This window comes from Daucus carota, chromosome 4 (assembly GCF_001625215.2).
Source record: "Daucus carota subsp. sativus chromosome 4, DH1 v3.0, whole genome shotgun sequence".
Classification (NCBI taxonomy): Eukaryota; Viridiplantae; Streptophyta; class Magnoliopsida; order Apiales; family Apiaceae; genus Daucus; species Daucus carota.
Window position 1 is genome coordinate 35,222,201 of NC_030384.2, and position 15,927 is coordinate 35,238,127.

At 33.2% G+C, this 15,927-nt stretch overlaps 1 protein-coding gene across 1 annotated transcript; it reads right to left on the reverse strand.

Annotated features, from left to right (window-relative positions):
• Positions 1-238: 238 nt before the first annotated feature.
• LOC108219411 ((DL)-glycerol-3-phosphatase 2) lies at positions 239-12,565 on the reverse strand. The gene is made up of 7 exons (XM_017392850.2): positions 12,533-12,565; positions 5,138-5,366; positions 4,616-4,840; positions 2,087-2,147; positions 1,812-1,959; positions 1,444-1,523; positions 239-592 (listed from the first exon to the last, which is right to left on the reverse strand). The coding sequence occupies exons 1-7, from the start codon at positions 12,548-12,550 to the stop codon at positions 460-462; spliced, it is 894 nt and encodes a 297-aa protein (XP_017248339.1). The 5' UTR covers positions 12,551-12,565; the 3' UTR covers positions 239-459.
• Between the last annotated feature and the right edge of the window lie 3,362 nt (positions 12,566-15,927).

Sequence of the window (15,927 nt, forward strand, 5' to 3'; positions counted from 1 at the left end):
TCCCTTAAATTATTTCAAAAGAGATCTGCCATTCATTTTGGCCATGCCATATTTGGCATTACTTGCACTTGAAAGAACAGACCTTGCAAACTATGTTTATAAACTTTTCGGGCAGAACTGATAAAATAAACCATATGAGATTCTGATATTTGGAAAGAAACATGAGCTGATGTAGATATATATGAACCATTGAAATATTTAACAAAGTTTAAAGCCGAAATAGGTAACGAACAAGCTATTTAAAGGAAACAAAAAACACTCTGAATGCATAAAGGCTAAATGCCTGTATTTGGTAACAATTAAAATGTTTATATCAACCAAGCTTCAACATGTTTAGTTTTCACAAATTAAATGTGAATGGATTCTCACAATATAGCCTCATACTTGCCTCAAAGGCTTTCTGATGCATGCCAATCTCTTCAAGTTCCAACAGTGATTCCAACTAATCCCTCATGGTACTTAAGCTGTTTCATCTACAAATGGTGGAAGACCCCAGTCGGCTGGTTGAAATTCTAATAAAGACTTCAAAATTTTGTCTGCAGTGTCAAGATAAGAGCTGTCTAGCCTTGGATCTGGAACCATAACCACAGACCTGCAAACATTTGTGTTACCAAAATATTAGTGCCAGGAATAGATTGATGCATCATACATAGTTCCTAACAATTTAAAAATGTGTAGACACGATTACATATATCCAAATTCATATGCGTTAAGCAAATCCCTGATTCATGCAGAACCCCTCTGATTATTTATTTAATTTTTTAACTGCATTAAAATGCAGTAAGCTTTCAGGCTTGCAACCGGCACAATACCTAATATTTAGGAACTTTAATTAATAGATAAAAAGACCCCATGGGTTTTCAATAACAAACTTTCTAATTTACATACAAGACTTAAAAAAAAATTATAATCAGCATACTGCAATAAATTCCACAACATAAGAGTTTAACTATTAACTATTAAGGCCTAAATCCAATAGGGGTAACTTTCCAGTAAATAAAACGCAATTAAAGCTAAAAATGATGCCATTGACACAATAGGGTGTATTTATAGCACATAAAACAGATACTCCCTCCATCCCCTTTTACATGTCCTTTTTGAGAAAAAAAATTGTCCCAAAATACTTGTCTCGTTTCTCTTTTTAAAGCAATTTTTTGAATGTTTTCCCAAAGAATACCCTTTGAATACAAGTTTCCATGTTTGAATACAAACACATAAATCAATTTAACTCGATGCATTTATTAGGGGTAGACAAAGAAACCAAATACTCAACTAATTTTTTCTTAAGATGCGTAATTTTTTCAAAAAGGACATGTAAAAGGGGACGGAGGGAGTAGTATGTAGAGTTGGGAATACTGATTTATGGTGGAAAACAAAGGACACTGAAAGAAAGGAAATCTACTAAGAATAAGAATTATATCACTATTCAAAATGTACACTTACATCCCAGCATTCTTGGCTGCAAGGACTCCAGAAGGCGCATCCTCGAAAACAAGAACTTTCTTGGGATCAACTGGTCCGCCCTGTTTATTCGCATATTTCATTACAGTTAAACCTCTTTAAAGTAATGACGTTACAATCAAGGACAAATAATAATTTATCAAGTTTATTACTTTATCGAAAGTAAAATACATTATCCACATTATGTTGTATGTTGGCGCAAGGAAAAAAAAAATTACACTATTAGATTATCGATTATTACTTAATCGAGGTTCAACTGTACAATGGCAGTCAACATATGTAACATAATCATATTAATTTGGCTATCATTGATAACCTAAAGAACTATTTAAAGTGTGAAAAATATTTACCTCAAATCTTCTGGCAGCAGCAAGGAAGATATCTGGTGCTGGTTTGCCTTGTTTAACTTCTGGATCATCACCATTGACAATGTGATGCATCAAGGAGAACAGTTCCTGGTGTCTTTGTGTTTTTAATTCATAGTGATATTTCTTAGATCTGTAAGAAAAATATTAGGTGAGTAATGCTCATACATTTTTAGAACTGTTCCTAAATCACTCTAATGATTATTTCCAAAAAAACAACATAGGTTGAGAAATATAAAGAATGTAATGCTCATACATACCCTGTTGCCACACATATCGGTACTTTGTTTGCATGTAGATGCCTGATCAAACGATCAGCCCCTAACAATTCAAAATATTATATTAAAAACAATATCTTATATTAAAGTTATAATAAAGTTTTTGGTAACAAGAGAATCGGTACTAATCTATAAAGCTACCAGTCTACCACATACTATCAGTCATATAAATATCAAATTTAAAGATATTGAAATGATATTGACCTAAAAATGAGTCAACAGGCTTGCAATACAAACGATCATACAAATTCATACAGTTTTAATGTTTTCATATAGCAAGTAATACTAGTTGGAACAAGTCTCCTCACCCCCCCCCCCCCCCCCCCCCCCCCCCCCACCCACGGTTCGATTTACTAACAAGTAGTTTTTTTAAGAAAATGCTCACACTAAATCTTGTAATCTCTTAGCAGAAACATTTAGGTCATTACTGAAGTATACATGGATTATAAAGAATTTAACTAATATTGTACGTAATGTCATAATATTTTCATATTAAAGGTTAAAAAAATGTCCTTGTTGCCACGATCCAACAGCTGGAGGTAGGTTGAGCCGTTGGCCAATCACATCTCTACAAATTTGATTTTAGTTTTACTGAATCACATATTACTTTACCTAAAGTAAAGACACAAGTGAATGTACATTACTTTTTCATGCCACATAATGTGTTTTACACCGTATGCAAGTCACAAGTCTTATTTAATAAAATTATAAAATGGTTTCTGAGAGTATATTGTCTTCAATTCTTTTCTTCCACAACACTGACATTAAGTTTGATTACTTTTTGTGGGTTTTCAGTCAAGGGGAAAAAAATATATACCGTGATCTGTATTTGGTATACTATATATCAAAATATAACTCCCTTAGCTTGATGCAGATATAGAAAACTAATTAAAGTTGAACACGAGAAAGAGGTAAAAGTACGAGATTGCACAATATTTTCTCCAACTGCAGTCTTTAGTATTTTGATGGTCTTCGTGGAAACGACCTCCTACTCCTTAGAGTTGGCATATGGTCTTTATACATCTTATCTCCTTGGGTATGTTTGTTATTCTTTAAGTTGTAATGTTGTTAGAAAGAAATATAAGTTAAGTTGTCATGTTGTTTAAAAATCATGACAAAAGTTCCTAATAGTTAGGTTACACAGCTTGTAGTTACTATTTATTCTGCAACTAATATGACGTCCTCAGTGCACATTATCATTTTGTAATGAAACTGTAGTAGTTGTCCGTATATGATAATAACTTGCATACATGTGACTAATGGTACAAAAGTGCATATTAAGGATATTGCTTACATATTCCAGCCCTCGAAGAATTTGCTCACAAAGTCATTACAGATCTTAATCACTTGTTTAATGAATTGGACCAGTGATAAAGAAGAGGTAGATATTCTCCTACTTCAGGAATGTAAATCTTTTATTTACTTTAAAATAATGACACGTGAGACGAGGGATAGAATTTTAGCAAGATGACCGAGACAGTGGATGGTCACAAACTGTTTTAGTGATGCACTGTTGATAATTATATACATATATGATCAATTGTAATAGTTTTATCATTATGAAATTATATGCTCGCCTTCAGGGAAGGAATCTATCCACTTCTTTCCAATTTCCAGAGCCTGATCTTCCCTAGGGTTTGCAACCATTAACTAAACAATCAAAGTTTGTTTGCGTACACAGTACATGTGACTTGTGATTTTATTGCCCACTTACAGCGAGGAGGTGAGGGCGTCTAACTTATGGATACAAGAAATTTAGTATCAAAGAAGGAACTTCCAGAAGTATCTCCATTTAGGATCCTTTATTTATTCTTTTTGGCAATATACTTAGTTTCCTTTCACACCTCATTACCTTAATAAAGGGCAAATTTTGCATAGTTTCCAATTGTATTGTTATTGAATTGTGGTTTTCCAATAAAATACCCTTCATAAATGACTAATACCTCCGTCTGTACCTAGTTTAACTGCACATGTTTTAGCAGCATTAGTTTACAAGTGAGGTATGACTTAATTTGATGTGACGTTATATTATAGGGTAGGGGTCAATCAAGAATTTTCTGCTCACATGCTTGATGCTTTGAAGTCTTGAGTTCAGATCATTCGGTATAAAAACTTAAGTATCATGCTTAATTCTCTGGTGTAAGTTAATTATAGGCTGAACCCCAGAATTCGAAGAACATCTAAACTCACGCCTAGTATTACACAAGGAATCCTCGCATTTTGGGATTTCAATATTTCATCATTATATATTAACAAAAATATAACTTTGTAGTCTAAGAGGTATGATAATGTCATGTCTCATGACATGAAAGCCTTATACAAGAGTCTATCTTTTTACTTGTTGAAACAAGTAGAAGGGAGATTAAGATCTATCTTAAAATTAATAAAAAGAACAAATTGACATGAAAACCGGGAATATCCTTAAAAAGGATGATACAAAATATATAAATTGTAAATGCAAAAAAATAAATGTAAATCATAAACAAGTAACACTATTCAACATTATACTACCTGGCATGAGATCAGTCGTTGGGAACAATTTCTGCAACGTTTCTTCCCGCTCGACAAGAAAGTCCTCAGCACTAAGAGAATCACTTATCCCTGTTTCGTTAACAAACACCTTAGCAGCTTCAATTGCTTTCATCCCCATCATTTTGGCTTTAAGAGACCAGTCGAAAGTCTTATTGTACCTAGCTAGTATCATTTCCTGGACTTCCGTATAGAATTTCTCCGTATCTACAACAATGCATCAATCATCAAACTCTAAACAAACATCAACAAGTTATACACAGCAAAAAATAATTCCACTAAATAATTCAGTCAAATCTTTCGAGATTCCGGTTCCGCCACTGATTGTACATTTCCAACACAACACAACACCTAATAAATATGTATCAACAAACTAATGTGTAACCAAGGAAAAAAATCCTAACTTTAATTTATCACAAAATGAAATAATACAATTAATATTAACATTTTACCAAGATTTGAAGATTTATAAAAAATAAAAAGGAAGTAAAAAGAGAGGAGTACCAAGTAAGAGGCCATCCATGTCGAAGACGACGTGAGTGATGGACTTGGAAGAAGGCTCCGGCGTCGTCATTGCTGCGTTTAATCGGATCCGGCGGCCTTGAACTTTTAGTTTTATCACGCTTCTTGGGCTTGCCGGAAAATGGGCTTTACTGCATCCGCTTAAGTAGTGTAGTCCTGGACCCACAACTTTACTCATTTCTAAATTCGAGTAATTTGAAATCACATATCCCTAAATAAAATTCAAGGAATAAGTATTTCTGGTCTTCTAAATATAAAAAAAAAATAGATTGTTTTCGCTGAACTATTTAAATTAAAATTTGCAAAAAAAATTTAATTAAAAACCGAGTAACATAATAATAACCTCTCAAGCACGTGCTTTTGATCCTGTTTTAGCTACCCTTCCGCCTTGTCTGTCTAACCTTCTTTTCAAATTTAACCTAAACCTCCTTCAACTACGACCAGTAGGCAGTAGATGTAAATAGTACACCTGTGTACTAGCTTTTTCCGGTGAATTGCAATATCTATGATTTATGTTTGAAGGTCGTTTTTCGTGTAAATGTTAGTAGTAAATATTTCGTGCAAGAAAATATGGGATGATGAAAATTATGGAATAAGATAATTTTTGACTAAGATGACAAGATGGCATCCTCAGTAAACCAAACCAAACATCTTCAGTATATCCCGCTTAGAGCAGGGTAAGATATACGCATTTTGCCCCCACCCTTAAAGTAGAGAGACTGTTTCCATAAAGACCTCCGGCTTAGTGCACAATAAATAATATGGGTTTGGGCCCCAAATAACCAAATTTGGGGTGGAAATGCCCCAAATATCAAAATACCCGAAAGATGACCCTCGCTAACCAATAGAGACGCTGCTCGTGTAGCGTTTTTATTAAAAACACGAAAACGCTACATCGTTGTCAAGTGTGCTGGGCTTGGGCCGTTGCTTTTGAACAGTGTGTGACACAGGGGTATAACAAATCTAATGAAAAAGAGAGACGCCATAGCGTTTGGCGTTTTCATTTTTTTAATATTTAATTTCATCCACAACGCCAACTAGATTAGCGTTTACTCTTATTCAATCAACATAAACGTCATATCACCTCGCGTTTTATAATATAAAGATGTTAAAACGCCACTTTATTAAACGTTTTTTAAAGTTCTGTTTAGAGTTAATTATCAATATTTAGGAGCCCTCAACCCTTGATCCTAAACTTTACCGTCAGCCAATTTAATTTAAAGCATGAATTAATCATTCTACAACCCAAACCTAAACCCTAAATGTTAACTATTGTAAATTAATTTATTCCGCCGATTTCTCGGCTTTAGGGCCTTCGGCCCTGCACCCTCGCATTAATTAGAGTTTAGGCTCGAGGGAGTAGGGCCTACCGACCCTACACCCTCAATCCTAAACCCTAACCGTCGGCTAATTTAATATACAGTACGAAATAATCATTCTGCAACCCAAACCTAAACCCTAAATGTTAACGGTTGTAAATTTATTTATTCCGCCGACGTCTCGGCTTCAGGGCCTTCGGCTCTTCAGCCTCGCTTAATTAGGGTTTAGGATTGAGGGTGTAGGGCCGGCCAATATAATATACAGTACGAATTAATCATTCTGCAACCCAAACCTAAACCCTAAATGTTAACGGTTGTAAATTTATTTATTCCGCCGATTTCTCGGCTTTAGGGCCTTCGGCCCTGCACCCTCGCATTAATTAGGGTTTAGGCTCGAGGGAGTAGGGCCTACCGGCCCTACACCCTCAATCTAAAACCCTAACCGTCGGCCAATATAATATAAAGTACGAATTAATCATTCTGCAACCCAAACCTAAACCCTAAATGTTAACGGTTGTAAATTTATTTATTCCGCCGGCGTCTCGGCTGAAGGGCCGAACCTTCAGCCTCGCTTAATTAGGGTTTAGGCTCGAGGGAGTAGGGCCTACCGGCCCTACACCCTCAATCCTAAACCCTAACCGTCGGCCAATTTAATTTAAAGTATAAATTAATTATTTTAAAATCCAAATATGATCCCTAAAATATTAACGACTGTTAATTTACTTTACAATTATTATTTTATTAGGAGTTAGGAAAATTATTTAAAAACATTATGCGATAAGAGTCTGTAGACTAGGATGACGATTTGAACTTTGAAGCATATACTAGTGACCACTCATGTTGATTTTATTAATTATTTAAAAAAAAAAAAAAAGAAACAAACGCTATTGGGCTTGGCCCAACAATTGTAAACGCTAATGCGTTTAGCGTTTCCTTCAAATACAAAACGCTACTTTACCAGCGTCTTTACTGGTCATTTGGGGCCATTTTTACAAAATCTGTTATTCAGGGCATTAAACTCCAAAATTGTGTTATTTAGGCTCTTTTTTCAAATTATATAGTGTGTGATATAATATTAATATACCTTAGCCCATGGTCTTCTTCACATGGGACTTACCTAAACAGTTCTCGTTTGTCAATGATGGGTGACCATGATCTGAAACTAGGGTTAAAAATGGGGTGGGGAAAACGGGGAACCCGCCCTAACCCGCCCCGAATGGGGCAGATCCGCCCCGCTAATATGGGGAATGGGGCAGTGACGGGGAATGATTTTCTGCCCCGCCAAAATATGGGGCAAGTATGGTATTTGTTGAATCCCCGTGGGGATTCCCCGCCCCGCCCCGCATATATTTAATATAAATAAATAATTATATTTAATATAATATATTTATTAGATTTAATATAATATATTTGTTATATTTAATATTATTATTTTTAATACACAAAACTATAATTTTACAATGTATAACATGTCTCTTTGAATTCTATTATAGTTAGTTTTTTGCTTTGAATATACATGTCTTGTATATTATTATTAAATTCTGAAGAAAAAATTACTTAGTTTTAAAGTAATTATTTAAAGTGTAATATTATAGAAGCGGGGCGGGGCGGGGCGAAATTATATTAAGTCCTCGGTGGGGCGGGGATGGGGATTAAAAATAAATCCCCGCGGGGAATGGGGCGGGGATGGGGCAGGAAAAAATTATGTGGGGCGGGGTTGGGAAATGAAGTCCCCGCCCCGAACCCGCCCCATTTTTAACCCTATCTGAAACGGTGACAATGATCTGAAACGGAGATATCAAACTGGATAAAAACTGCCACTATTTGCACTAAACGTTATCAAATCCTTCGACGAACCAACATCCGTGATGATCCATTATTACGCACTAAACTTTATCAAATCCTTCGACGAACCAACATCCGTGATGATCCATCTTACCAAATCCTTTGACGAACCAACATCCGTGATGATCCATTAATACGCACTAAATCTTACCAAATTCTTCGACGCACCAACATGATCCATTAATACGCACCGGTTAATGTAGATACAATGTTTGTGTTTATATTAGACGAATCATAGAGAAGGAATCCTTGTGATGAAAACCGATTACAAGAGTTGCTTAAAGAAGAAAGACAAAAGAAAATTATCCAGAGATTTGGCATATTCAAATCACGTACACTGCTAGATTGTAAAAATAACCACCTAAATTTTCACTTCACAAAACTAACCACCCTAATTGTTTCACCCCTCGGGTGAACACAATAGCAGCCAAAAAATTTCCAACGCCCCACCAAGAGACGAACACGTAAGGACAGTATAACTGTGTTCGCCACATGCAGAGGCGAACACATATTTCCACATATTTCACTTTACTTCTCTCAGAATTTGAAATTTCTTCCTTTTGCATGCTACACCTACATATGCTGCAACCATATCTTGTTCATTGCTGTAAATTATGCTCAGTGTTTAAGTATGACTCAACACGCCCAAAATACGAGAAATTTATATGGTTTCTGTGATTTTCTTGGCGGGGTTTTTGGTTTTTAAAGGAGAGGCTACTTTTGTTAACAGCGATAAGAAAGCATTGCTCAATTTTTTGAGTAATGTGATAATTTTTTATTTTTTTAAAATTAAAAACTGCATTTATTTGATTTATAAAAAAATCAAACAAAACTAAAGAAATGTGATTATTTTATTTATAAAAAATCAGAAAAACTATAAATTAAATGTGTTGTTTCGTAAATATTGAATTGAATATTAATTGTAAATTAAATTTTTATTGTAAGAATAGCGGAGAAGAAATTATGAATTTATATGGATCGAAAAAATAGTAAAATTATTCATATATTATAATGTAAGGCATCTAATATTAATTAATATGTGATCTTTCGGTAATATGAATATTTTTTGAGTAAAAATATTCATATTACATTACAATGAATATTCACTCAAAAAATGAATATTTACTCAAAATATTTTAATAAAAAATGTAACGCCCCCAGATCCGTATCCCTCGGATCTAGACCGTCACACCACTTCGGCATACCTGTTTTACAATACATATCTTGCCCCACAAGTCCAGGGTCGATACTACACTTATCCTCGTCACGGGAACAAGTCTTCGCTCCCTTCGTCTTGCGACCGCCTCATGCCTTGTTCTTGTTCGTGCTATTGTACGCTTCCGATTGTTCTTCTCAATTGCGCATTATTATGTCTTTACTGTTTAAAGAAAATAGAGAATTGCAAGTATGAGCAATTGAATGCTCAGCAAGTCCACTATGACACATAAATCATCACAAGATAATTCATAAAAGGATTTACACAGGTCAATTTAGCAGATTTAAAGAAAGTGTTGCAATCAAACACACATACAAAGTTCAAGAAAGAATAAAATATCAATTACTGGTCTCCATCCCAGTGGTCCCACACAAGGCTCGATCACCGCCATTGAGCGAGTACCACCCTGTGTCGCCCTCGCAGCCTGATCGCGACTGTCGAATGGCGCCACCCACAAATTCCACACTTTGCTAGCATAAGGGTTATCATTTTCAACCCTCAAATTTACCCCACATAGAGAATTTACATTTTTCACCACTTCCACGAATGCAAATCATTCGTGTTGACCAGTTTATGAAATTCATCCCCCGAGTACAAATTGGCTCACTTCATATTGAATAAATCTTCCTTTTTTTTCACAAGAATGCGAACAAATGCATCCTCACAATTCAGAATTTAATACCTCTCGGATTACGGAAACAGGTAATCCGATCACAACATCCCAAGAACAATTACATAGAACCGAACTTGGTTAATGATCCTTGTATAAAATCGATCAATCATTGTTCGAAGAAAAGAATAGAAGTTTAATAGATTGAACGAGAATAAGAAAATAGAAGAGGAAATCAATAATCAAGCAATTTATCCACTTTAAGGTGTATAGTAAGAATAATCAGTTATCTAAAGAGAACATCAGGATCATCAAACTTCATAAGAAAGAACGAATCAAAAGATAGGAGTCTCGACAGTCAAAATAGTAATATTGGCGAATAATCAGGATTTAGAGAAAATTCAATTGAGTTATACTCATATTGAAATAATAACTCAAAGATATGAACTACAATTCTTAGTTGCGAGCAAGGTTGAAATCAAATATTGAATATGAATTTGGTAACGAAGCAAAGATTTTAAAAATGAATAACCATTTCAAAAAGTATGACAGGTTAAACATTTGAAAATTAATAGTATTTCTGACTTCTCAAAATAATGAGCCAACCCCGAACAATGGGTGGACTTGGGTAATGAAGAAAGGTTGTTTTAATAATAATCTGAACAAATGTCAAATCTTCTGGTGTCTGTCTCTTCACGATCTTCTCAAAATATTCGAATATAATAAAGCATCGGATTTCAAGCACAGAATCAATTATCAGGCATAATCACATTTGATAAGTTAATAGCACACCTTTGGCACATCAAGAGAAGGAATTAAGTGAACTTGCCTGGCTTCCTTTGGTAAATTAAAAAAAAACTCTTGTCTCAGTTTGGATAATTGAGCTCGCCTTCTCGATAATAAATATTCTATACCACACGAAATAACGAATTTAGCAATCTTCATTTTTAAATAATAGTCTCGAATAAACTAATATAAATTCATAATTCATAATTATCCATCTTGAGAATATTTAGATTGTTTTCCTATTATCGCTCTTTTTCACCGATTATCCTTTAAATCCTCGAATAATAGACTTTAGTTGAATAATTATATCTTTTTTTTAATATAAGTAATCCACATGAATGATCTAGTATTATAAATCCCTACTTATAATCTATTAATTCGCGACAATAATTCACACATATACCTCTAAAATGTTCCATTCTTATTATTATATCAATTTTTCAAAGTCTCACTTCTTCTGAACTGCCCCTTAATCAATTATCAACCATATCCATCAACATCATTAATTATTTATTAAGTCACCCAAAATATAACTTTATTTGATGTTTCTCGAATTCAAAATTTGAATTAACCATTAAATCCGAAATATTATTTACTTAAACTTTCATATTTTACACTTCTACTAATTCCATCATTTACTCCCTCAAATTAATTAAATACTAGTCTTTAATATTCTAGCCAATCAAAAACTGCCACATCATCATCTTCTCCAACACACCCACCTAGTTTTCTCTCTCCCCGAAGTCAACATTCATGGCTAACTTTGACCATCCATAACTCCCTCATTTTTCATTCAAATCACTTGATTTAAGTGTCCATTCCATGTAATTTTTCACAAGGAATCCAAATATGTAATTTACTTTACGATTCAACAACAAATTCTCGCCCAGCAAACTGATTATCAGAACCCATTTACAAGCAAATTACCAAACTGCCCCTCCTTCATCTTCCTCATCTCTACCTTCTCCTCCATGACCCACCGCCGGCCGGAATCTCTCCGGCGGTTTCACCACCGCACAACCCCCCCTTCACCCGTTCTTATCTCTCTCTCATCCACGCTACCCTCTTTGCGGGGCTCCGACCCACATCTCACTCTCCCTCACACACGCATATCCCCTCGTACAACCTCATACCCGCACCACAATCTCCCCTGCCTTTCACCTCGTTTTTTTTTTTTTCCTTCGGTTCGCAACCATCCGAAGCTACCCGGAGCCACCGTCGGCGAGCACGCCATGGCGGTTCTCCGGCCCCCATTCCGGCCAATTAACTCCTCTGAAACCTCCCTATTCACCTCCTAACCATAATCCCCAATTCAATTATACACATAATCCACCGAATGTTGAAAAACCCCCAATTCAAACTAAGCACCCTAACCCTAATTGAATATAAATTTGGGGAAAAATTACAGCATGTATATGTCATATGTGTAGCCTGTGTATTATTGAACCATAAAAGCTAATCAATTTTAAGGGGTTAGCACAATATGGGGCCCTAATTTTAGGTGGGTCCTCTATGTGTATTTCATAACTATGTGATACATAGTTTTATAAGGGTTTCACTAATAAATGAAAGAGTGAAGGTTTGAGTATGAATTTTCTTACCTTTACCTGCTGATTCATGACTTCTTCTTGCTAATTTAGTCTCCTTCACCTTTCTCCCTCTTTCCCCAATTTCTTCTTCTCAATTTCCTTACTTATGCTAATATAATCCGTTATTAACCTATTTATAGAAAAACTATGGAAGAATTGCTTGTAAGGACAAATATATTAATTTATTTTATTTACATACTAATCCAAATATTTGAGAGAATTTACTAGCCATCCCCTTGGCTTATCAATCTTCACGATATTTGTATATTTATTATTTCTTTTATTAATATGCTTAAAACTAATCTTATAGCTATTATATTTACCAGCTTCTAAATCGCATTTATCCGTAATTATCTCATTACTTAAATCTCGCTGTAGTTTATTAAATGATAAACAAGACTTCTAATATTCTCTTATATATATGGATAATAAATGTTGCGCGAATTGTTAAGTTAATAAAGAAGAATGAATATACGTACTTGTAAAAATTACGGTCGTTACAAAAAAATATTTTAATGAATATTTTGAGTATATTATTCAAAATTAATTAATATTAATTTGAGTAAATATTTTTACTCATTTTTACTCATTTACAAAAAATATTTTTTGTAATATTAAATAATATTAATATTAACTCATATTAATTCATGAATTAATTCATGCAATATGAATATTTGAGTAAATATTTTTACTCATTTTATTTTGAGTAAATATTTTGAGTATATTATTTTGAGTAAAAATATTCATATTACAATGAATATTAATATTTTTACTATTTTAATATTATTAATTCATAACATGAATTAATATGAATATTTTTTGAGTAAAAATATTCATATGAATATTTTTACTCAAAAAATATACATATTACCGAAAAAATCACATATTAATTAATATTAGATGCCTTACTTTATAATATATGAATAATTTTACTATTTTTTCGATCCATATAAATTCATAATTTCTTCTCCGCTATTCTTACAATAAAAATTTAATTTACAATTAATACTCAATTCAATATTTACGAAACAACACATTTAATTTATAATTTTTCTGATTTTTTATGAATAAAAAATCACATTTTTTTTATTTTTTTTTGATTTTTTTATAAATCAAATAAACGCAGTTTTTGATTTAAAAAAAAATAAAAAACTATCACATTACTCAAAAAATTGAGCAATGCTTTCTTATCGCTGTTAACAAAAGTAGCCTCCCCTTTAAAAACCAAAAACCCCGCCAAGAAAATCACAGAAATCATATAAATTTCTCGCATTTTGGGCGTGTTGAGTCATACTTAAACACTGAGCATCATTTACAGCAATGAACAAGATATGGTTACAGCATATACAGGTGTAGCATGCAAAAGGAACAAATTTCAAATTCTAAGGGAAGTGAAGTGAAATATGTGGAAATATGTGTTCGCCTCTGGATGTGGCGAACACAATTATACTGCCTTTATGTGTCCGCCTCTTGGTGGGGCGTTGGAAATTTTTTGGCTGTAGTTGTGTTCGCCCGAGGGGTGAAATAATTAGGGTGGTTAGTTTTGTGAAGTGAAAATTTAGGTGGTTATTTTTGCAAAGATCATGTTCAGGGTGGTTACAAATTTGAAGGAGCCTTGTAGGGAGACATGCTAAATTGTTGGGGGAGATAGATAACTGACAGGCAAAGTAAATCGGTATTCAAATCCTGATGGTGGATTAAGATCATCGATCAGAATGCACAATTTGGAAACGCTATGTTAATCCAATATCAAAAGCCCACACGGATGAAACCGTTTACTGCGGCATGGAGATAGACGAGGGGGTTTATGGAACCGCACTCTCCCTTGGCATCCTCTATGTATATCAAATATCTAGAATCAAATCGTCTAATTATTTTTTACGCTAACAGTCTATCTTCGCATGTTAAAAAAGTGGACTCATATTTTAATGTATGTTAGAAGAACATACTCCCTCCGTCCCCATGAGTTGTATACATTGGGGACGAGGACGCAGCACGGAGCCACGGACTTTAATGCTCTCGTAAAGTATAATTCTATAACTTATTTTTAAGATTTTTCTTTTTTGTATAAAAGTTTGAATGTTATATTTTTATTCAGAAAAAGAAAATTTTAAAAATGAGTTATAGAATTATGTTTTATGAGAGCATTGAAGTGCGTGTCGAGCAGTGAAAAAGAAACATATAAAATTAAATGAAACAGAGAGAGTATAATTTAAACTAAAATATAGCAAAATTAAAAGAGAAGTGAGTGTGTCCGTATTTGATCATATACTTAATATTTTGTTAAGTAAATCTATATCTGGATGGAAATGAAGTTCGGAAAATATGCAATTCAAAAATTTTGTAACCATCACAAACAAAAAAGTAACACTCATCTCTGTGTAAAAAAAAAAAAAAGTTAACACTCATCACATATGAATTGCTTATCTGATATAAAATCAGTTAGCTCAATCGAGTATGCAACGAGTACTCATTTTACTCCTTACTCGATTTAAGTTCCGAATGATCAGATCAAAAAAACGATTTTATAATAATTATTAAATTGGTCAAAATCAGATTTGACGTTGAATACTCAAAGTTAAACACAAATTTTGACTTTTATGTAAAATATGAATAATATGGATAACGATTAAGAAAATCATATGTAGATAAAATATTAAAATTATTTTTATTATATTGTCAAATATTATCAAGTAATATATACTCGAACTCAATTATTACTAATTTGTCATCAATAATATTATTTGTTTAGTAATAAATTATTATTTGTATATAACATTTTCCTGTATAATATAACCAAAAAGAACTATTATCTTAAATTTCAAATTTAAATATTTGTTACTAAAGTTTAATTGAAATGAATTTAAAATACGAACACAAAAATTGGTATTTGAATAGTTTTTCGAATTCTCATTCCGAGTACTCTCCGATTTCCAATACTATTTTTCCATAACGAAATTGAGTAGATATGAATTTCATTTTTCACTGCCTTGATTAATATTAAGTGACATTGATTTAACTTACAAAAATTCATATTCTAAATCTAAATACATATTCTAAAAATTATTTTAAATTTTTTACATCGTTGTGTGTGTTCAAAAATAATTTGAAAATATAATACATAAACTTTGAGGGGTCACAAGGGTAAATTAGCTGTTTGAAAATAATATACACACTATCACCTCTCAAACAATTAAAATTAACGGCTTTTAACGGATGTGTGGGCCAGGGTTATAAACCGAAAGCCAAATGAAATTTAAGATTACAAACTATCACGTTTCAAAGTGTGGTGTTTGATTTGCTAATCAGTCAAAATATAGGATTACAAAGTGCAATATACTCTCAAAATTATTGTGTTCTTAAAAAATTTTGGTAAAAAAATTATCGTATATCTTCTATCAATAAGA

What these genes read in the sequence shown, in the direction of transcription:
- LOC108219411 (XM_017392850.2), bottom strand. An exon ending in AACGACTGATCTCATGCCAG is followed by an intron (nt 2,148 to 4,615) that starts GTAGTATAATGT and finishes TTGAATTGTTAG; the next exon opens with GGGCTGATCGTTTGATCAGG. An exon ending in CCGATATGTGTGGCAACAGG is followed by an intron (nt 1,960 to 2,086) that starts GTATGTATGAGC and finishes TTTTTCTTACAG; the next exon opens with ATCTAAGAAATATCACTATG.